Source organism: Neovison vison, chromosome 9 (assembly GCF_020171115.1).
Source record: "Neovison vison isolate M4711 chromosome 9, ASM_NN_V1, whole genome shotgun sequence".
NCBI classification, from domain to species: Eukaryota; Metazoa; Chordata; class Mammalia; order Carnivora; family Mustelidae; genus Neogale; species Neogale vison.
The window spans coordinates 88070102-88092820 of record NC_058099.1 but is presented as its reverse complement, the minus strand read 5'-3'; the positions used below and the strand labels follow the sequence as shown (position 1 = coordinate 88092820).

The 22719-nt window shown below is 40.1% G+C and overlaps 1 protein-coding gene across 3 annotated transcripts in view; it reads right to left on the bottom strand.

Moving 5' to 3' along the window:
- Nucleotides 1-22719, bottom strand: part of ALDH1A1 (aldehyde dehydrogenase 1 family member A1) — a 392715-nt gene that overhangs the window by 6617 nt on the left and 363379 nt on the right. For all 3 annotated transcript variants that reach the window (XM_044265890.1, XM_044265891.1, XM_044265889.1), the window contains 8 exons: nucleotides 22436-22565; nucleotides 20561-20622; nucleotides 18305-18433; nucleotides 16814-16927; nucleotides 12429-12531; nucleotides 10499-10683; nucleotides 6182-6346; nucleotides 2169-2326 (listed from right to left, as the gene is read on the bottom strand). In XM_044265890.1, the coding sequence (XP_044121825.1) occupies nucleotides 2169-2326; nucleotides 6182-6346; nucleotides 10499-10683; nucleotides 12429-12531; nucleotides 16814-16927; nucleotides 18305-18433; nucleotides 20561-20622; nucleotides 22436-22565 (1046 nt within the window). The remainder of the gene's footprint in view (nucleotides 1-2168; nucleotides 2327-6181; nucleotides 6347-10498; nucleotides 10684-12428; nucleotides 12532-16813; nucleotides 16928-18304; nucleotides 18434-20560; nucleotides 20623-22435; nucleotides 22566-22719) is intronic.

The window sequence follows — 22719 nt, the reverse complement described above, 5'->3', positions numbered from 1 at the left end:
AGATGATGAGTAAAATCAACCCTGGGATTCAATGATTATCTGAAACACCAAGTGGAAACTATGTCTGGGACAATGCCAGAACTAGAATTATGTTCTAGAATAAATAGCAGTAAGAATATGCCTCTGTTTTAATAACAGAGGAATTCCTGACTAGGGGTTTCCACACCACTGGGCAGAATGATGTCATATGCTCAGTCTACTCGAGCAGGCATATCACATTCTAGAGTTAAAAACCTAAAACTTGTCCTTGTTAAAAGGTGCAGAAAATGAGTTTGCCCTTTTGACCCTATACTGGAAATGAAACTATTTTAGTTTAAGTCATTGGAGAACTAAGAAATACTCAGAGAAAACTGTTAATTTCAAAATAATCAACTTTGTCAGTTGATTCTCCTTCCACAGCCTTTTCTTGTTATAAAGGAGGGAGGTTCCAAGCCCAAGACCCCTGGCTGTGCCCCCTTAGTACCCGGGTGATACTGAGGAAGGTGTCTGGCTTCTCGGAACATATGTTTTCTCCTCTGTACAATGGAAGTGGAAATATCTCACTAGGTTATTATTTTTTAAAAATAGAATGTCCTTCTGATAGTGGTTAGTGTGTAGTAAGGTTTTAGTATTTGGAGATAATATACATACATCTAATAGTAATGCTGAATCTTCTTAATAATTTTATCATAGGAAAATTACACTTCAACCACTAGCCTCCTGGTTATTTAAGAATTTGCTTGATTTTAAGTCTCTGACAGAAAACATTACTACAGAAAGAATCAATTTAGCATTTTCTGTGTTCTAGTTGCACAAAGAATCACATGGGAGCTTTGAAAAATACTCCTTAACATAAAAGTCCACATTCAGTCCCAGAGATTGGTACAACTGATGGATTTGAGGGTCACCGCCTCTGTCCAGTTTAATTTTTAAAACTCCCCAGATGACTCGAAGGCACAGCCAGGGTTGAGAATCACTACTTTTGAGTCAAGTGGGTTTGCATCTCAGCTTTGATCAATGACTTAATGTCACTAATTAACAAGTAGGGACCACATCAAACTAAAAAACTTCCCCATGGCAAAGGAAACCATTACCAGAATGAAAAGACAATCTATATTGAATGGGAGAGGATATTTTCAAATCATATCTAATGAGAGACTGACCTACAGACTACCTAAAGAACTCATACAACAAACAATCAAAAAACAGTCCAACAAACAAAATGGGGAGAAGGATCTACATAGACATTTTCCCAAAGAAGATATGCAAATGGCCAACAGGCACATGAAAAGATGCTCAACATCACTCATTATCAGGGAAATGCAAATTGAAACCACTTGAGAGATTACTTCACTCCTGTCAGAATGACTAGTTTCAAAAGGATAAGAAATCACAGTGTTGGAGAGGACACAGAGGAAAGGGAACTCTCTTGTGCAGTTGGTGGATATGGAATTTGGTGCAGCCACTATGGAAAATAGCATGGAAGTAACTTGAAAGATTAAAAATAGAACTGTCCTATGATCCAGCAATTCTACTGCTGAATATTTACCCAAAGGAAATAAAAATACCTCTTTAAAGAGATATATGCACCCTATGTTAATTGCAACATTATTTGCACTAGCCAAGATATGGAAACAACCAAAGTGTCCATTAACAGATGAACGGATAAAGAAGATGTGAGATATGTGTACACTGGAATACTACTCGGCCATAAAAATGAAGGAAATCCTTGCCATTGGTGACAACACGGATGGACCTTGAAGGTATTATACTAAATAAAAGAAGTCAGAGAAAAACAGATACCGTGACTTCACTTACGTGTGGAATCTAAAACACAAAATGTATAGAGGTACACACTTCCAGGTGTAAAGTAAGTCATGGGGACATAACGTACAGCGTGGCAACTGTAGTACATAATTTTGTATTGCATAGTTGCCAAGACAGTAAATCTTAAAATTTCTCATCACAAGAAAAAAAATTAGTTTTGGAGAAGAACTGATGATAATCAGACTTATTGTAGTGATCACTTTGCAGTGTATATAAATATCAAATTATTGTGTCATACCCCTGAAAATACTACAGTGTCAATACCTCAAAAAAGGATAGGTAAATAAGGAAAGAACAAAGTTCAAAGTAACATGTTAATGTGACTAACATTGAAAAGATGATTTTATGCGCTTTGGACTTACCACACTGTCCCAGCCTGCAGAGCAGAGGAGACTGTGATGGCTTTATCAATATCTTTGGTAAAGATTCCTGCTGATAAGCCATAAAAAGTGTTATTTGCTCTCTTGATCACGTCATCTAAAGATTTGAACTTCATGATTTGCTGCACTGGTCCAAATATCTATACCATCAAAAATGAAAGAAATCAAAGTAACAGGTTAAAACTAAATGTTTTTCCATGGTATTGTAGTTTTCTTTCCCTACAAGATATCATAAATTAAATTAAAAAAAAAACCCTCTGTCCACGAGGTAGATTATTTATAATTCCTAAATGCAAACTAGCCTTTCCTAGTTATATAGTTATATGTCATATCTCTGGATTACATCTTCTTAACATTAATTACCTTGTGCTCACAAATATTTAATTGCAATATATTTGTCTAGGAAAATTAGGAAGTACAAGAGCTGAAAACAGCCAAGAGCATAAAGAGCGTGAGGAGTCATATGGGGGATGAGTGTGATTTTCAAATATGTGGATGGCTCTTATGTGGGAAAGGTCACAGTGAAGCTATGAGGCCAACAAGCAGAACATACCAGGAGGGATTCATGTGTTGCCAGAGGCAAAACTTTCTAATGCTTAGCATTGTCCAAACATAGAAAAGCCTAAGAAATAATGGATCACCTAGCGATGATGCTGTTTAAAGAGACACGGGCTGGCCACTGGCCAGGAGCAAACCAATGGACATAGTGAGTTTGGAGAAATGGGCTTAAAAGAGCCTTCTCGTTTGAAGAGCCCATCTATATCTATATCTAACAGTAACCAGCCACCTAAGCTCTACGGATCTCAGTCGCCTCATCTATAAATTTGACTTGTGGCCTAAATTATTCATAATCCTCCTCCTAACATTTACTCCCTATCACTTTTTAACAGAACGGTTCCCACATGCTCCATGGGATTCTGTGCTGTTAGGTTAAGTGGGGCTGGGTGGTAACGAGGTTAGTATGAGCAACGGTGGGTCCCACAGAGCAGGGAGGGGTGGTCATGAGGAGCAGATGACACTCTCAAGCTGCCTTGAACTGGCCATGTGAGCTGCCTCCTTTCGACTTTGGGCCTTGGGTTTTTATCTACTACTTAGGATGGTAACAGAATCATATATCACAGTTGGCTCAAAGGAGAGCTCAAATACAAAAGGCATAAAGATATAAAAAGATTCAAAAAACTTTGACATGTAGAAACGGAAAACAACTACCATGCCATTATTTAAGAAAATTATTGGATCAGAATTTTCAATTCAAAATGCTGAATTTCATTTAGTTGCCAATGATTAAAATATAATGTAGGAATTATACACTGGATAAATATTCTGAGTTTTTTTTATTAGAAAAATAATACCAGTGTTGGGGTGCCTGAGTGCCTCAGTGGGTTAAAGCCTCCCTTCAGCTCAGGTCATGATCTCAGGGTCCTGAGATCGAACCCTGCACTGGGCTCTCTGCTCAGTGGGGAGCCTGCTTCCCCCTCTCTCTCTGCCTGCCTCTCTGCCTACTTGTGATCTCTGTCAAATAAATAAAATATTGTGCTTGCTTCAGCAGCACATATACAAATAAATAAAATCTTTTAAAAAAAAAAGAAAATAATACCAGTCCAAATAGGTGAAAATAATAAAAGAGAGTATTTGTCTCTGGGAAGAAAAGACCACATACAGGCTCTCTTCTTATATTGGAGAGATTCCATGAAAAGAAAACAATATATTGATACTTCTCTCAAGAGGCTGTGAGAATTAAATGAGAATATTTTGTGTTTATATTAAATATATTTATATAAACATTTATATAAACATATATACTAAACTTTACAAAAATGAATAGGAATGTCAGAAATATAAATCTGTATATCACATAAATAAAACATTTGTATTTCTGTTATTTCATAGGAATATACTTATGTTTTAAATTGACTATAAGGCACTTAGCACTATACCTGGCACATAGTTAGCAATCATTAAATGGTTCTCATTATTAATAAAAGCAATCAAACAAAGCAAACAAATAAAAGCAATCAGACCAATATCCCTCAAACTGAAGACGAATATCAAACTATAGACCAATATCAACTACTGCAAATATTCCTTAAAAGTGTTAGCAAATAGTATTCAGCAATATCTACAAAGAGCTATACACCATCACCACGTGGGAATCATTCCAGAGATACAAGGCTGGTTCAGTATGCAAAAATCAATCAATGCAAGACACCACATTGGTAGAATGGAAAAAAAAAAAAAAAACCCACAGAATCATCTCAGTTGATGCAGAAAAAGCATTTGACAAAATCCATCCTCCTTTTCCTCTCAACAAATTGGGAATTGGAAGGCACTTCCAAAACCTGATTAAGGGCATTTACGAAAAATCTCACAGCTAATATCATACTCAGTGGCAAAGAGTGAACTTTTTTCCGCTCTGATAGGGAACAAAGCAAAGATGCTCACTCTTGCTACTCTTATTCAACATAATTCCAGAATTCTAGCAAACGAAAAAGACAAGCAAAAGAAAAAGCATACAGATGAGAAGGAATATCCTTTTTCCTATTTGTAGATGACATAATTGTCTACATACAAATTCCCAAGAAATCTCTAAAAACCTCCTAGAATTTCTGAGTCCAGCAACATCAAGAAAATATCCAAAATCAGTTACATCTGTTTATACTAGCAATAAGCATATGCGTACCAGAATTAAGGATTCCACTTACAATAGCTCAAAAAAATACTTAGGCATAAATTCATAAAACATGTTTAGGGCTCATACACCGAAAACTATAAAATCCTTATGAAAGAAATCATGGAAGGTATAAATAAAGACCCAGGCCATGTTCAATGACTGGTAGAGTCTATGCAGTCAAGACGTTAATTCTCACCAGACTGATAGACATGTTTAACACAATTCCTCTGAAAATTCCAGTAAGATTTTTTAAAATATATGTGGGCAAGTTTATTCTAAAGTTTATATGGAAAAGCAAGGGAACGAGGGTAGCTAAAACAATTTTGAAGAAGAATGAAGTGAGAGGATCCAGTCTTCCCAAGGACAAGAGAACTGCTCTGCAATAAAAATAAACAAACTCTCCTGAGATGCAACAATTTAGATGAATCTGTAGAAAATTAAGCTGAGTGGAAAAGAAAATAATAATCCGCAAGGGTTGCACGGAGTATGAGTCCACTTATGCAAAATTCTTGAAATGACAAAATTATAGAAATGGAAAACAGATTAGTGGTTAAGGGAAAGCTGGGGGTTGAGATGGGGGGGTGGGTAGAGGAGGGACAGGGATTTGGCCCTTAAAGAAACATGAGGGATTCAGGTGCAGATGAAACGTTCCGTTTTGTCCGTTTCAATGTCAACATACTTGCTGTGATATTATGCTATAGTTTGCGAGATGTGACCATTTTTGAAGAAAACTGGGTAAACATGGAGGGGATCTGTCTGCATTCTTTCTCATACCCACAGCTGAATCTACAATTATCACAAAGAAAGAGGTTTAATTTTAAAAAATCTTGCATATCATGTAATCATTTTCCAGTTATTTTTGAATATATTATTTCTTTGCAGAGGAGAGAAAGCAACTACGAAATGAAGTTTTCTTTTCCATTACTTTAGAGCTGTGGAAGAAGCCCCTAGACATCGTTAAGCTTCCCGATCGGTCTTCAACTAGAAATTCTTGCCTGGCCTCATGACTTCCTTACTGTTTTTAGTCTTGATTACAAATAAACATTTATCAGTAAAAGAAATGACAGTGTGTGTGAGAGTGTGTGGGAAGGGGGCGGAAGGGGCAGGAGAGGGACAAGCCGACTCCAGGGTGAGTGTGGAGCCCGTTGGAGGGGTCGATCTCATGACCCTGAGGTCATGACCTGAGCTGAAACCAAGAGTGATGTGCTCAACCAACTGAGCCGCCCAGGGTCCCCAAGGGCTGAGACTTTCAAAGGGACACTTTGTACACACACATCGAGAAAATATGGCACAGAAGGGAAGGGAGCAGAAGGAACGTATTTACCTCCTCTTTGGCAATGCGCATCTCGTCTGTAACGTTAGAGAAGACCGTGGGCTGGATGAAGTAGCCTTTGTTCCCCCACGGGCGCCCACCGCACTCCAGTTTGGCCCCTTCCTTCTTCCCACTCTCAATGAGGTCAAGTATTTTTTCATACTGTTCCTTATCGATCTGTAGGAAAAAGACCACCCAGAAAGGAAAATAAATGAATAAGTTAAATAAGCTTTAAAAGGATACTATATTGCCCAGCCTGTTAATGAGGGTTTCAGAATGCTGGAATATTGTTACTAAGCGAAATCTTCCATCAAAACAGCGACAGTGGATCGGACTCATTCTGTGCTTATTCTCCTGACTTTTCCAGAAAGAGCACTTACAGATATATATTTGTGTTCGGCATTCATTTTGCAGTTACGTAAGCAAAGCATATCAGCCCTGCAAACAAATGTAAACTTTTTCACACAACTGTCATCTGTTTACAGCAGAGCCTGTTAATAGTCAAACGCACGTACTTGGAGACTATAGTCCTGACTGAAATATTGAGAGGAAAAGGAGAAGAGAACTTTGATACTAGGTTTAATTCAATATGGCAGCTGGAAAGAAAATGCTTTCAGGCTTTGAAGACTCCAAGACCTCTGTTTGCTTCTCCTCATTCCTGAAGCCTCATCTGGCCAGACCCACACCGACCACAGCCCAGGCGTCCTCCTAGCCGGATCCCCGTGGGGCGGTCTCAGTGGGGCTGATCCCAATTTCCAGCGGGTCCTGATTATTAACATCCTGCTTCCTTACATAGAACACATCTAAATACACGGCAAGAATTACGGAGGCTTAATGGTTTGTTAAACAGTATTTTTTTTAATAAGGAAAACAAACAGACCCCAAACTGTTAAGTCCAGAGTTCTGGCTGGGATGCTCAGAGTACCCATATTCCCTCCATGCACTGGAATTAGGCCTGTGTCCTGTCTCAATTCCTATTTTGAGAGGGACTGGGTGACTCTTGGACCCTAAATCCCTGGAGAAGACTGCCCTGTGTCAGGGGTGGCCAGAATTAAGCTTTAAAGGAACAAGATGGAAGATCTAGAAGTTAGGGTGAAGGGCCTTTTGACAATTCCACTTGTCTTTTCCTCTTACTTAAAAAGTGTTGCTCGGGCGCCTTGGTGGCTCAGTGGGTTAAGCCTCTGCCTTCGGCTCAGGTCATGATCTCAGGGTCCTGGGATCGAGCCCCACATGGGGCTCTCTGCTGAGGAGGGAGCCTGCTTCCCTTTCTCTCTCTCTCTCTCTGCCTGCCTCTCCATCTACTTGTGATCTCTCTCTGTCAAATAAATAAATAAAATCTTTAAAAAAAAAAAAAAAAGTGTTGCTCTTCATCTTCCTATTTGATCCTGAAATCTCCCCGCATCCAAGTCCCAGAAAAAGGTCTCAGACTAACAGCACACAGCCCTGCTCCCATATCCAAGGAGATTAAGTGCTATTTGAAACCAGAAACCGTTTCCTAAAATTTGGCAAAATAGTTGCTCAGTCCTCCTTAGTGTACGATACTTAATTGAATATTTCAAAAAGAAAACATCTCTTCATTTCCAGCAGATTAAGGAAGTCATAATGTTGGTTTAATAACTGTTAGTTTGATATTTAAATTGCTGCCTAGTATTTACCACAGCCAGACTAAGGGGTGGTGTAAGTTCTGCCTGGTTAAAATGTTCAGGTTTGCCAGCAATTAGCCAAGGGTCCAAGTATCTCCGTGCAAAGCTTCTCTGGCCTATGCCAAAACATTAATCTCACTATGGCATCAAAAATCATGATTTTGGAGGGGAGGGCGGTTTCATCTTAAGATGTATTTCCTAAGTTCTAACTTTTCCCTGCCTGTGGCCAGAGTGGATATTTGGGGATGGTCCTAGTCTTACTTATTAACTGGAATGTAAAGAATGAAAGGATTTGTTTGTTGGAAAACTTAGATGGTCAGTAACTTCTAAGAATACAGGAATTCATAGTGTAGTGTCAGGCTACCAACAATATGGTCCTCTAACCAGCAACCCTCGCATTTCTTGGTGGCAAAATGCATTTCTTAGGCCTCACCCAAGACCTGCTGCATCAGAATTTGCATTTTTAATGAGACGCGCAGGTGATTCAAATGCACAGGAAAGATGGAGAACATTGCACAAGCGTTTAGTCCTAGTGATGGAAGTTTTCAGTTATACCTACGGACATACTCCATGTAGTCTAGCTAATTTTGCTTCACTGTAAATACAAATCTTCCTCAGAAGGTTTCAGACTGGCCATATCTGGATTTGGCTTTCCTTTTGGCCCTCAGGAACTTCTCAGTAAGGCTAGGCTATAGCAAGGGCTCTTTACTGTGTGATGGGCCATTAGCTCATGGGCTAGTCTATGAAATGTAATAGGGCATGACATGGTAATAGTCTCAAAGTATACGTTTTGATGTGTTTGAATGTGCAAATTCTTTAATTCCTTAGGGCTGATGGGTTGAGAAAGAAGACAGTTTGAGAAATGACACTGAGACATCCTTCATATTATTTGGAAACCATAGATCAACAAAACCAATGAGAGCAGATATATGAAGTTCTTGATCTGTGATAGTAATTGTCACTGTAGGTATAAATGGAAGCGTGCAATTTTCATTTACTCAACAGACATTTGGGCACGTACTGTGAACCAGGCACGCAGATGCTTTGTAGAGATTACTGCATTTCACAGCTCGATGACCCTCAAGATTGGTGTTACTATTTCCATTTTACAGAGGAGAAAACAGAGCCTCAGGGAGGTTAGATTTAAAATCTAACCTCTATTTCGAAAGTCCATCTCTCTGCATTAGGACAAGATGCCACTTCTGCTGATATTGTTATAACCTTTGATGTGGGTATTATTACTTCTTTTGCAAGTGAAAATACTGATTTTTCCAGGTTTTTAAAAAATTTTACAAAGAATATTTTGGTCTATGAAATCAAATTGGAAAATCATTTCACCAATGAAGAAATATAAATATAATGTGATTAAAATAAAACCACATATTACTTCATTTACCAGACAAGTTATTTTAGGGCTCTTAGGTTTTAATATTTGGCATTATCTAAACCCTAAGGTTTTCCTACTTGGCTGTCTTGGCATGAGCAGAAAAACCCCAAGACAGCCTTTTAACTCTTCCAGAATGTAAACTCCATGAGGTCAGGTAGCATATTCTTGTTCCTTTGGGTATTGCCAGGTCCTTATCCCAGGGTTTAGCTGATAGTAGCATTCAATAAATTTTGGCTAATAAAATTTATTTTTGGCTTAGTGAGTGTGTTAAGAACAGTGTTCATTTCAAATCAATAGCATGGAACAGTGTATAATTTTTAGTGTGAAAGAATAAAGCCTCTATGCTTAATGTCTACACTCCAGAAAAGGATTTCTCAAGTGGCCTTATTGGCATTTTGCGGCAGAGAACTCTTAATTGTGGGGCTCTCCTGTGCATTATAAAATGTTTATAGCATCTCTGGCCTCCACCCTCCTTTAAATGCCAGTAGGACCACTCCCTCTCAATCACCCCAGTTGAGACAAAATGTTGTCAAATATTTCCTTGGTGAAGGGCAAGACTGTTTGCAGTTGAGAACGCCACTCTAGATCAAGATCCCTGAAGGCTCGAGTAAACTCAGAATGAAAGATCCAGGAGTTCGCGTAACAGACAATGAACAGGTCACTGTGCAAGGAAGAGGCAAATGTAGCCTTTGGACAAGAGAAAGACCCTCTTGTTGATGATGGTTCTGAGAAGACAGAAGAAAATGGGAACCTGAGGGAACAACTGGCCTTTTCCACCGGAAATGAGAAGTTGGCCCAAAACCAAGACCTGGGACCTTCTAGAACACTCAGGCCACCACTGGAAGGCCCATCAGAGTGCGTGAAGGCCGGCGTGAACTGAGAGGCATGCTAGCGGCCCACGTCTATGGGATGGTAGCTGAGACAAAGGGTTGACCCTGAGGGAGAAAGAAATGCCAGGATTCCATACGAACTTTCAAGTGGCCAGAGACGGCAGGCAGGAATCAGGAGGTGTGCAGACGGAAGGGACAAGACAGTGACAGCCTTTGCTGTTTGTCCTCACCTCTTCGATTGCCAACAGGCTTCTTAAACTGTTTCAAGACATGAAGCCAGGGCCGCACAACTTCGGGATGCTTTCTTTAACACTGGGAATGAGCTTTTTTTGAAACACCAAACTGATACAGCGTGATCCCCTAGGAAGATCTGCAGTAAGGAAATGATCTTACTCAATAAAAAGTAAACCTAAAGAGGATACTTTATTCTTGTCCCCTGTGACTGCTATTTCTTCTTTTGTACACTCACCTGAGGGCCTTGGCTGACTCCTGGGGTCAGAGGATTTCCAAGGACGTACTTTTTAGCCCGTTCGACGCTCCGTCGAACGAACTCATCGTAAATCGATTCTTCCACAAAAAGCCTGGATGCGGCTATACAGCATTGCCCTTGGTGGTAGAACAAGCCGTGGTGTGCAAATTCGACGGCATTGTCCACTGCAGAGGAGACAGTCACACGGAAGAAGGGACACTTTTTAAACATGACACATTTGTATGCATCTCTCTCAGGGGCAGTAGGACACTGTGAGATGCGCGGTCAGATGCAGATCCAAACGCCCCCCCCCATTGGCTAGATGACAAATGAACCTTTCTAATCCTTCATTTGATACGGAAATGTTAGCCACAAACATAGAATCTGAAAAAATTAATATAGAGACTACCGAGAATACCGAAAGTGTCACAAGATCCTATCCCACTATAAATGATTTCTTTTATATTTGTTTATTTTAGAGAGAGAGAGAGAGAGCAGGGGGAGGGGCACAGGGAGAGAATCTCAAGCAGGTTCTCTGTGGATTGTGGAGCCCGACCTGGGGCTCGATACCAGGACCCTGAGATCACGCCCCAGACATGAAACCAAGAATGGGTGCTTAACTAATTACACCACCCAGATGACCGACCCTGTACATGGTTTTTATAAACATCTCTGCTTATCATTAGTTAGATGGCTGAATAGCTCAGGCCTCAGATTTTAACTAAATGACAAAGAAAGCATGAACTATCTATTGTGTTAAATAATTTAAAAGTATTTTTAGACACCCTGATCAATAGGAAAAGTTGTATTTCTGAAAAAGAAAATAATAGTCAATCACTCCACCACCTTAACAGTGCTGTTCTAGACAAAACATTTTCCACCTTTATTTAAAATACACCATGTTATTTCATACATGTCCATAAACTCTTCTTATCTACATATCTGAGATGGTAGGAGGGGCCTTAAAAGGGAGAAATAAGTTGTTATCACTAAACCCTAAACAACCTGAAGAAAGTTTTCTCCACATTTTAATTTTTTAACTGTTGAAGATTTAATTCAAAGGAAAGCAATTGAGTACTGCTCTATTGACTTCGTGAATTAAGCACACCCACTTAAGTTGGAGTGGAAACAGTTTCTAGAAAGGTTTGGTAAAAACCAGGACTTTTATCCTATTTGTAGAATATACAGTGAGGCAGTGTGTTCTGAAAAGCTTCGGCTGAGATCACACCGGGCCATTTCTGTTCATTGCCTCATCCTGCAGCTGTCAAAGACAGAGCGAGATGAATGCCTGACAGTCGGTCAGTGCCTACTGACTCCCATCTCGGAAATAATTGTGGGAGGTTAATCAATAATATAATCAGGATGAACCAGGGATACTGTATAGTGGAGTCACATCCTAATTATAGAGGGAATATATGTAAATTTGACCACACTTGCTAGGGAAAAAAAAGGAGAGAGAGACAATCCTTAAACGCTAAGTATCATTGTCTTCTGGGCAGTTCATTTCATGTGTGTATGACCCCATGTGAAGGGAGATGAAAATTGGGACATTTGCCATCTCTCCAATTGGTCCCAGTCCAGCACAACTGGGTGTATGTCACCATGCCTAACCCAATGCTAATATTCACAGGCATGGAATTAAAAAAACAAAAACAAAAACACCATGGCTCCTAAGTACAAGACAGTCAACTAGAGTTCAGCTGCGAAAATGGCCATCTATTCCACACCAGGAAGAAAGAGCGTCTGTGTTACACTCATCTACTTGTGACATTTTAGGACAGTTTGAGAGATTTTCAAGAGTCATTATGGGTTGGTTAATGCCTTACATTTGGATGTTAGAAGCAAACCCTTTCATAAACTTCAAGGTCACGGTCTGGCATTGCCAGACTCCAAGATGAGGGGTGAAAAGTTAAGAATGGCTCCCACTCACGGTCAGCGTCGGCAAACACAATGCAGGGGCTCTTCCCCCCCAGCTCCAGGGTCACCCTCTTCAGATTGCTTTTCCCGGCGGCTTCTTTGATCATCTTGCCAACCTGGAATAGAGCATTACAGAGCAGAAGGCTGAACCTGCTCTCCCGAAGGCGGCTTTATTTCACCTTTAAATGTATATGCGGTTTGTGCCACAGTTGAGTTCCACTGGAAAGAAGCATTAAGTGGCTTTTCTCCAGATTTGGCACCTTCTGATATCAAAGGTCCCGCCATCTGGACACAAACATGAGGCATCAGAAAAACACTCATGAGAACAGATACGGAGAAGAGACGGCTGATCTTGATGCACAGAAAGGACAGGAGGTGTTTTTCATTTTAATCAGAACTTCATGTTTCTACTGCTGGACGGGACGCGTCATGATCCAACCATTACTTACCTTCTTGGCTTTTCATCTGCTTTTCCAGGCTTTTCATCCTGCTACTGAAATCCAGAGAGTTCTGTCCGAACTGGCATACTTACTGCCCCCTGAACCTCATCTCTGTTTCTCTTCTATGTCTACCCTGACCTGGGCCTCCCTCAGTCCCACACTTCCTCGGGCTCCGGCTGACACCGGAACTCTTCTGCGAAGCCCGCTCTGTGGAGTCTTTGCAGACACGACTTTTCCTTCCTCTTATACCCTCTCCCCCATGGAACCCTCATGCGGACGGATTCCCAGTCTCCCTCGGATTGTATTATTTGCAAACACATCAATTTCCCAAACAGATACCGCCCCGTTGGTGGCCGTGATAAAGTCCTGTCGCTGCATACTTCTCAGGACACACTGTCACAGTGGGGGCTGTTTAACTCTGGTTGCTTGCCAGGTCTCTCTCTCCCCACCCCACCCGCCCCTCCCTCCCTCCCTTCCTCTCTCCTTCCACACCTTTGAACCGTGGAGCTAGAAAAAAGAAATTGGATCTGGGCTCTGGGCTGCTGCTTCAATTAGCTGGAATCCTACTGTTCTGGTTTCTTCCTTAATGCTAGTTGCCCCTCTTCAGAGAAAGGCATTGTTTTCATTTTTTTTTTTCCTCTGTGGATCATGTCCCATCAAGATTATTTGCTGTAGTTATTTTATTTTTCCATCCCTAAGACCTGGCCTGCTTTGTAACTCTTTCCTCTTTACTATTTTTATTGAAGTCCTAACGTCCTAAATGATCTTTGCTTTTCTTTTTGAAAGATGATTCATTTTATCTTGCTTCTGGGTTTTTTTTTTCTTTCCCTATTTGACACATTAGATTTTAATAAAAAGTTTCTCTCCCAACTGAACAAAAGATAAGCAGGTGCTTGCTGAGCTTCTGTTTGAATTTTATGTGGTTATTGAACTGACTGCTACTGTGCCTTACAGAGCACAGCAATAATGAATCTGCCAAAGTTTTTATCTTATTTAAAGATGTCGTACACTAAATCAAAACCTTTAATATAGGTTAATAAAAAGAACCTAAGATTAGACTTGTGGTTGGGAAATCCTGTCTGAAAATTTCCTTTTATACCATTTTCCTTCCATGGTACACTTCTTACTAAATTTTCATTAAGATGATGATTAAGAATCTTTTGTTTTCTACATAATATTTTCTTTTCTTCCTTTGAAGTCTCTGAATTCTTTCTGCACCTTTTTTTAAAAAAAGATTTTATTTATTTATTTAACAGTGAGAGATCACAAGTAGGCAGAGAGGCAGGCAGAGAGAGAGGGGGAAGCAGGCTCCCCACTAAGCAGAGAGCCCGATGTGGGGCTCAACCCCAGGACCCTAAGATCATGACCTGAGCCTAAGGCAGAGGCTTAACCCACTGGGCCACCCAGGCGCCCCTGAATTTTTTTTTTTTTAACTTAGAAATATTTACTTGAGAAACTTTATTAAAGTATATCATTTTTGTCTCAGGGAAGGGAATCTAACTAATACTTTCCTAAAAGCTACAGATGTCAAGAGAACTAGAATGAAGAGTAGCCAGAAGTATGAGTAGGGGGGGAAGGTTAAACTTTTGTTTAGTACAAGTTTCGAAGGCAAATAAAAGGTTTGTTTGAGTTTTCCCAAAGGTCTCATGAAAGCCGAAACAAGGAGACATCAGTTTTTGTCCCATGATTTTGTTCTCTTACTTGGGAAGGTTCATCACTTTTCTTAAAGCGGTCTGCAATGAAGAAAGATAAGAACCTTCAAGACTAAAGTAGTATGTTCCATGATGCTGTCACATTGCCATGTGGGGCAGAAGTAGCAAGTGCTCACAAAAATGGTCTAATTTACCCATCCTGCACAATGTGCATTGGACTCTGTTGTTTGCTTTGTTTTCTTTTATTCTGTTTTAAATGAGTCTAATAGGACATTAAAATTCTTACCTTGCCAGAAACACTTTTAGAAAGAGGGTCATTGCTACCATGACCACAAAAGATACAGGTGGTAGAAACCATGTTAGAAGCAGTAGAAGCAGTGGGTGTGGCCACGAGTGAGCAAAAGGCTGAAGGAGTGAAAAGATACATTTGAATACCCTGTACAGTGCCTCATATTTTACTACTCACTAGCTCCTTCAACTGCATTTTGTACAATAAGGTAGATATTATTGCTCTCATTTATGAATGAGAACTGCAAATGTAGCAATGATACTTAACGTTTGGAAGACACACTGTTTAAAGGGGTAGAGTCCAAATTTGAACCCAGATGTTTCCTAGTTTTTAAACTCAGAGTTCTACCATTTTTAGCAGGTAAAGTGCCCCAAAGCATGAAGGGGCCCAAGGATGGGTCAAGACAAATAGGCAGTGGTTGTAGAGATGGGGTCCGATGAAGTGATGGGTCTAGAGCAAGAAATGTGTGTGGAGGTCTAGAAGGCTAGGCTGAGGAATTTCTACCCTTCTGCCTTAACCTCCTCTGTTACGATTCTGATCTGTGACTTCACCATTTTTTAGCTTATTGCCACGTCTTATTCCCAGTTGTTTTGTCCACAGAATCCTAAATGTAGGATTCGCTTTCCCCAACTCAATGAGGGGTCTGTCGAATGTAAACCTTTTCTGTTTTGTGTCTATGAAACATAAAAAGTATTTTTTGTATTTATCTAGTTTTTAAAAGATCAAGGAAAATAAAATTTGATTTTCTACCATTTTCATTCTCTATGTAAATGTTTCTTTAGGGGCGCCTGGGTGGCTCAGTGGGTTAAAGCCTCTGCCTTTGGCTCAGGTCATGATCGCAGGGTCCTGGGATCGAGCCCCACATCAGGCTCTTGCTCAGCAGGGAGCCTGCTTCCCCTTCTCTCTCTGCCTGCCTCTCTGCCTACCTTTGACCTCTGTCTGTTAAATAAATAAATAAAATCTTTTAAAAAAAGTTTTTTTACATCGGAGTGTTCTAATTAGGAATATAAAATAATCAAATTAGCCTCTCCTCGTAATCTAGGATATTCTTCTTGCTTCTCAATCTCTGGGGACTTAAAAAAAGGAACCACTCTTCAAAATTCAGAGCAGGTTCTCACACCTGTGTGGGCATCGTCATTCCTTCCTGTGAATGCCCTTACAGCAAGCACTTTGTACAGCCCTTAGTATCTTACAACATCCTGTCTTGTGCCTTGCGTGTAACAGCACCTTTATAAGAAGGGGCTCTTCTCATTCTTTATCTTTCATACTGTGTACCAGTAAGAGGTTTGCACTGAACAGTCCACAGTGTCACATAATCCAACAGGAGGACTCCAGTGGTTTTCTGCTTGATACCGTATGATTTTACCACTTTCTACTTGCAACAGAAAATCATCCCAATAGGTGGGAATCCATTCTCCCGAACTCCACTTTCCGGGCAGTTCCCTCTTCCTTTCCCTCCTGCCTCTTCTTACAGTGCCCACAGCTGACACCCTGTCCTTCACCTTCTGGAAAGTCAAGCTGGAGCCAGAGAGGCATACAAGTTAGGCTCAGCCAGCAGTAACACTGAGGGAGCGGAGTCACTGGCTCCCTTTCAGAATGATCAGGAAACAGCCCCAAATAAGGAGCTAAAGGGGATGTTCTGCTGTTTAATTTCCATAATCTACAGGGTACCATTACATTCATTCATACAAATCACTGTGGCCTAATTTAGATTTTCTATCATAAACCATACTAATCATACGACAGGGTCTCATCGGCTCTATTTCTTGTCATGGAAAGTAACGCACACACTAAACACAGTTTCGTGCAGCCCGGGTGTGTGACAGGAGCCCCGCTTCATCTCACCCATATTTGCTTATGTTCTATAAACACGCGCGAAGCCTGGAATAAGGAACAAATCATTAAAAGGAACTTTTGTTTTAGAGAAATGTCGGCCTAAAAACAGTGATACAAAACATGCTTCTGACCCCTGGAGACGCAGAACTTCTGCATGACTGGCCTGAGTAGCTAATGTTACCTCCGTGGATCCCGTGAAGGCCACTTTGTCTATATCCATGTGGGAGGAAATGGCCGCCCCAGCAGTAGGCCCGTAGCCAGGGACAATGTTCACCACTCCAGGAGGGAAACCTGCCTGCGGATAAAGAGTAAAACGGTTACGACAGAACTGAGAATTTAATTCCATGATAAAAAGAGGAGAGTCTGGGATCAAAGCCACCTCTCAATGCTGAGCTTATGAGTTTCTCTACCAAGAAAGACTCATTTAAGTGTTATTATTATTATTATTTCATTTTGTAGCCTACTTAAAATAACCTCCCAAGTTATGTTACTGGGGAAGTGTTTCTCCTTGGTCGGGGGAAGTCCCTGTTTGACTTTTCTGGATCATTGCCCCAGTGATGGCTGCCTCAAATTTCATAAGAGTAACTCAGAAAGAGAGTGTGTGTAAAAGAGCTTGGTAAATTATTCTCAGAGAAGGAAAACAATGCAATTATTATCCTATCGGCGAAACTAAGAAGCTAAGAGGATCTCACATTTTCAGTTTCTAGCTATTGATTGTTCAGGGCATTCCAGCTGGGCTGCAAATTTGTACTGGCAATATTTAATCAGTAAAACATTAGATAAGAACTGTCCTCCTGTGCATGACGAAGCCTCGCAGATTGATTTCATTCCCGTTAAAGAATGAACAGGTAGAAAGCGGTGTGTACCTAAGATGGGCACATAAAAATTTCATGTTATTAGCATCAAAATGGCCCATTTTGATATCTCTTTTGCCCTCTCCCTCTTTCTTTTAAATTTGAAGTGAAGAACAGTTTTAAGATTTAGGTTCAGATTTTTAAAAATTTTCTTAACTAAAGCCTGGTTTTTAAGTTCTGGAAAGATCTGAAGGACAAAGAGCAATAAATTGCAAGAAGAAAGTAGAAACCCAATCTGGATAGTTGATGAAACTACACTTCATGCGTTGTGTTTTGTTTTGTTTTGGCCGGTGTTTGAGGAAGAAGGTTAATAAATGCAGAGAAAACCACAACAGAAAATGGAACATAAATATGTCCTCTCGTGGATAGATATGTTTAAAAATTATCTGACCCAATATTAAAAGGAAGCATAGTGGCGCAGAGGCCTCCAAACTCTGGAGGGACTTGTTTAAAAATAATTCTGCGGAATCTCCAATCCATTAGTGTCAGCTGGAAACCAATGTTCATCTCAATATTTGAAAGAAAGATACATCAATTTCAACGCGACTTTGCATCCATGAGTTAAGCTAAGGAAACAAAAATAAAAGTGGTTGTAAGGTGACTGTCTGACAGGAAGCCTTTGAATCTGGCTTCTTGTCCCCAGTTGGGCGGAAGTTCATGGCGCTGACTGCCGGCAATGTCAGCTGGAGGCCATGTTTGATGTGTTCTCATCTGGATTGGAGCCATTGGCAGGTGGTTTACAGCAGCACCAAGTGAGGCCTTCATAGGTAAAGGAGGGCTCCTGAGTTCTCATGTGTATTTTGATTCGGGAAACTCACCTCTTGGATTAAAGACGCCACGTGAAGAGCAGTGAGAGGAGTTTGTTCTGCAGGTTTTACAACCACCGTATTTCCACAGCTAAGGGCAGGCCCTATCTTCCAAATGAGCATGACCAGCGGGAAATTCCACTAGAAAGCAACAGGGAACAATTGATTCTTTGTATTGCTGAAAGCCACATTTGCCAATCTAACTTCTACATTATTCACTACCTATAGATGTGAAATAATACTTGTTGTAGTTTTGTGTAAGCAACTGGTGTTTTCAAATTAGGTTCATTGCTAAAAGCAACTCATAAATGCTGGAAAGCTCCAAATAAACTAGATATGGGACAGGAGTGGAAGGGAGCCGTAAAATTTTATTAAGTGCTATTATTTTGAGTTCTTCATCTACTGGAGGAAAAAAAAATACTGCACGGTTTAAAAATCAGGCCTGTTAAACATGTCTACACATCTTTGAAAATTATAATTATTCCTCCCTCCTTATAGATCATTTGTTGTAACCATGTACCCAATAATAATAGTTAGCAGTGACCCGAAGCTAATATAACAGTGTGCATCAACTATATTTCAATAATAAAAATTGGGTGTGTGTGTACTTGTGTGTATGCATAGTAGGGGTAGTAGCAATGTTTATTTCCAGGACAAATATCTTGCTAAAGACAAAAAGTATAGGGTCTGGTGGCTAAGAACTTTGTTCAAATCTCAGCTCAATCATTGACCAGCTCAGTGAGCTCAGACAAGTTACATGCTCTCCATGCATGATTTCATCATCTGTAAATGCTGATAAAAATCCTCTCTACTTCGAAAGGTCATCTTGAGGCATCTAATTTTTTTTAACATCTTAATTTAATGTTTTTCATGTTCCAAGATTCACTGTTTATGCACCACACCCAGTGCTCCGTGCAATACGTGCCCTTCTTAATACCCACCACCAGGCTCACCCCTCCCCTCACCTCCCTCCCCTCCAAAACCCTCAGTTTGTTTCTCAGAATCCACCGTCTCTCATGCTTCATCTCCCCCTCCGATTTCCCCCAATTCACTCTTCCTTTCCTTCTCCTAATGTCCTCCATGTTATTCCTTATGCTCCACAAGTAAGTGAAACCATATTGATAATTGACTCTCTGCTTGACTTATTTCACTCAGCATAATCTCCTGCAGTCCTGTCCATGTTGATACAAAAGTGGGGTATTCATCCTTTCTGATGGAGCCATAATATTCCACAGTATATATGGATCACATCTTCTTTATCCATTCATCTGTTAAAGGGCATCTTGACTCTTTCCAGAGTTTGGTGACTGTGGACATTGCTGCTATGAGCATTGGGGTACATATGGCCCTTCTTTTTACTACATCGGTATCTTTGGGGTACATACCCAGTAGTGCTAATCATGTCAAAAAATGGGCAGAAGACATGAACAGACACTTCTCCAAGGAAGACATATAAATGGCTAACAGACACATGAAAAAATGTTCATCATCATTAGCCATCAGGGAAATTTAAATCAAAACCACATTGAGACACCACCTTACACCAGTTAGAATGGTCAAAATTAACAAGACAGTAAACAACGTGTGTTGGAGAGGATGTGGAGAAAGGGGAACCCTCTTACACTGTTGGTGGAAATGCAAGTTGGTGCAGCCACTTTGGAAAACAGTGTGGCAATTCCTCAAGAAATTAAACATAGAGCTACCTTATGATCCTGAGGATTTGTCAAGAAAGTGGGCCAAAGACTTAACAGAGTGATGGGTTCATAATAGGCATGCAAAAAATATTAGCTATTACTAGTATTCAGGATGGCTACTGTTCTCCTGGATGGAAAGTCTCAATGAGGAGATAAAAAGTGCTGGAGACCAGTAGGCCATACGACTTCACTAAAATGGCGTCCTGCAACAGAGAAGGCAGCAGTGGCTGCTTTGCCACATGCATGTGAAACATGGGTATTAAAAAGAGTACGTAACACAGCTTTTTAAAAATGAACCACAGAATAAAAGGTTAAGATAGGTCAATGCTGTAATATCAAAACACACTCAAGTGATATTCCACACTCTAGATATATTTCTGGACTACCTCATTCACCTCCAGAGTTCAGTCACAGAGAGACCTAAGCCCATCAGTTACTATGTTTGCCCCACATTTAGCAAATACATAAGAATCCATATGTGCTGGAGAAAACTTCCTTACCAAATGAAATAGAAATAGAATTCTTTTCTTTTTTTAATTTTTAAGCCTGAAAATGATATAGGAGACCAACTTACAGGAATGATTTGGCCACATACACCAATAGGCTCGTGTCTTGTGTAAGTGAAAAAGTTTCCATCTGGAAAATAAAACACACAATCATTTGTGGACAAATACATTTGACATTCATGGTACGGTCTTTGGGGTTGATGTGAGAGGAAGGTGTAGACAATAACTGAAAACAAAAGCAACAAATAAAGAAATAAAAATAACCTCCATGTCTCCAACCACTTACAAAAGGAAAAATCCATGTCCTGCATTAGTAATTTTTAATGAGAGGAACCATAAAACTGATGTAAGCCAAGGCAAAGATGAAAAAGTGGAATGTAGGGGCGCCTGGGTGGCTCAGTGGGTTAAGCCGCTGCCTTCGGCTCAGGTCATGGTCTCGGGGTCCTGGGATCGAGTCCCACATCGGGCCCTCTGCTTAGCAGGGAGCCTGCTTTCCTCTCTCTCTCTCTCTCTCTCTGCCAGCCTCTCTACCTACCTGTGATCTCTCTCTATCAAATAAATAAATAAAAAATCTTTAAAAAAAAAAAAGTGGAATGTATCTGTAAGATATTTAATTCTCTCATCTTGTAGAAGGACTATTTTCTAATTTATCCTCATTCTCGAACTTTATTTTCTTAAAAAAAAGGTACAAGGTGGGTGGCTAAGACAACTGTTAGAGTTCTTTTTCTGACAGTTCTATCGGTAATGGCAGAAATTTTTTGGAGTAAAAATAACAAAATTAGAAGAGAGTAGAATTAAAAAATATCTCCCTACAAGCCTACTGGCTTATTCTAAAAGGTGCTTTTTTTTTTTTAACCTACCAAACAATAAAAACAAATCTCTTCATTTAAAAAAGAAAAAAAAGAAGGAGGAAGGAAGAAAATGCCAGAAGTAAAATACATTGTTTTGCAATCTGGATTTGAACTGATTCATATGCCTCAAAGTCTGATGAGGTTACATTGTGCTTTTTGTTCTGTTTTGTTCTGTTCTAGTTCCCACAAAAGCTTCTTGGCTATCATAACAAGAAAGCTCCTTATCAAATCTATTTGTACTTAAAATAGTCCCTCCCATTTTGTCAGAGGGTAAAGAAAGAGATTCTGCAGTAGCCTCATTTCTTTTTACCACCATGTTCTCACTCTCCCTTTTTAGTTCCTGGCTGTTACTTTTAACCTGCTTGAATTAGATTGAAAATGGCCATCAGGGCCAGTCCTGGAGGGTGCTGCAGTTCTAGAGCTGTAAATGTAAATGAATTAAATTCTACCCATAATGTTTTCCCAGTTAATGCTTTTTTATATTCCTCTCCCATGAGCATCCTCTGCTAAAATACTAAAGCACATATACACACATTTCATCACGCAAATTCTTCAACTGAGCTGTAAACACCACCTCATCTCACTTTGAAGTCACTCAAAATAAATCAGTATGAACTGGTTTGTGGAATTAATGTACCGTAACTCTACTGAGTGAGACCAGGCGCAGATGACATAACTGCCTTACACTGGAACACGCAAAGACACTTAAATAATTACATTATAGGAAGGGCGTACATTTCACTATCAGAATACAAAGTAAATCATCTGAGGCCAACTTTGAAAAGCCTGGGCGGTTAGAGAGACAACTGCCCTAATTCAGTGACTGTGCGCATAAGAATGTTCTTACTTGAATATTTTCTAAAATATCTGTAGTGGGATCTTCTGCACGATTATGCTGAAACGATCTGAAAGACCATTTGATAAATCTTCGCAGAACTTCTAGGCTCAGAGCTGCCTTGTCTCAAAGTCAAGGAGAAAATCAGTCTGCCTTTTCGGCTGACATCTTTTAAAGGGAGAGTTTGGAGTAATTCAGCTCTACAGCGATTGCCTCTCGCCTACCCTCTCCCCTGAGGGTTTCTCAAAGCTACTCACCGATGGGTATTGTGCGGCCTTGGATCTTGTCAGCCCATCCCGCACAGTAGCGCAAGGTTGTGATGCAACCGCCCAAATCCATCAGATAGGAACTGGAGAAGAGTTTTCCACCATTCATTGATTCCATTGTCTGAAAAGGAAATCAAACCTTAAACGTAAACTCCCACAACCATTTTCCATTAAAAAATCGAGAGTTAATATTTTGAAGAAGCAGGTACTAGAGAATTTGGGAAATCGGAAAAAAAAATCCTATAAGCTATCTTGTATAACGTTTCCTTTCTACA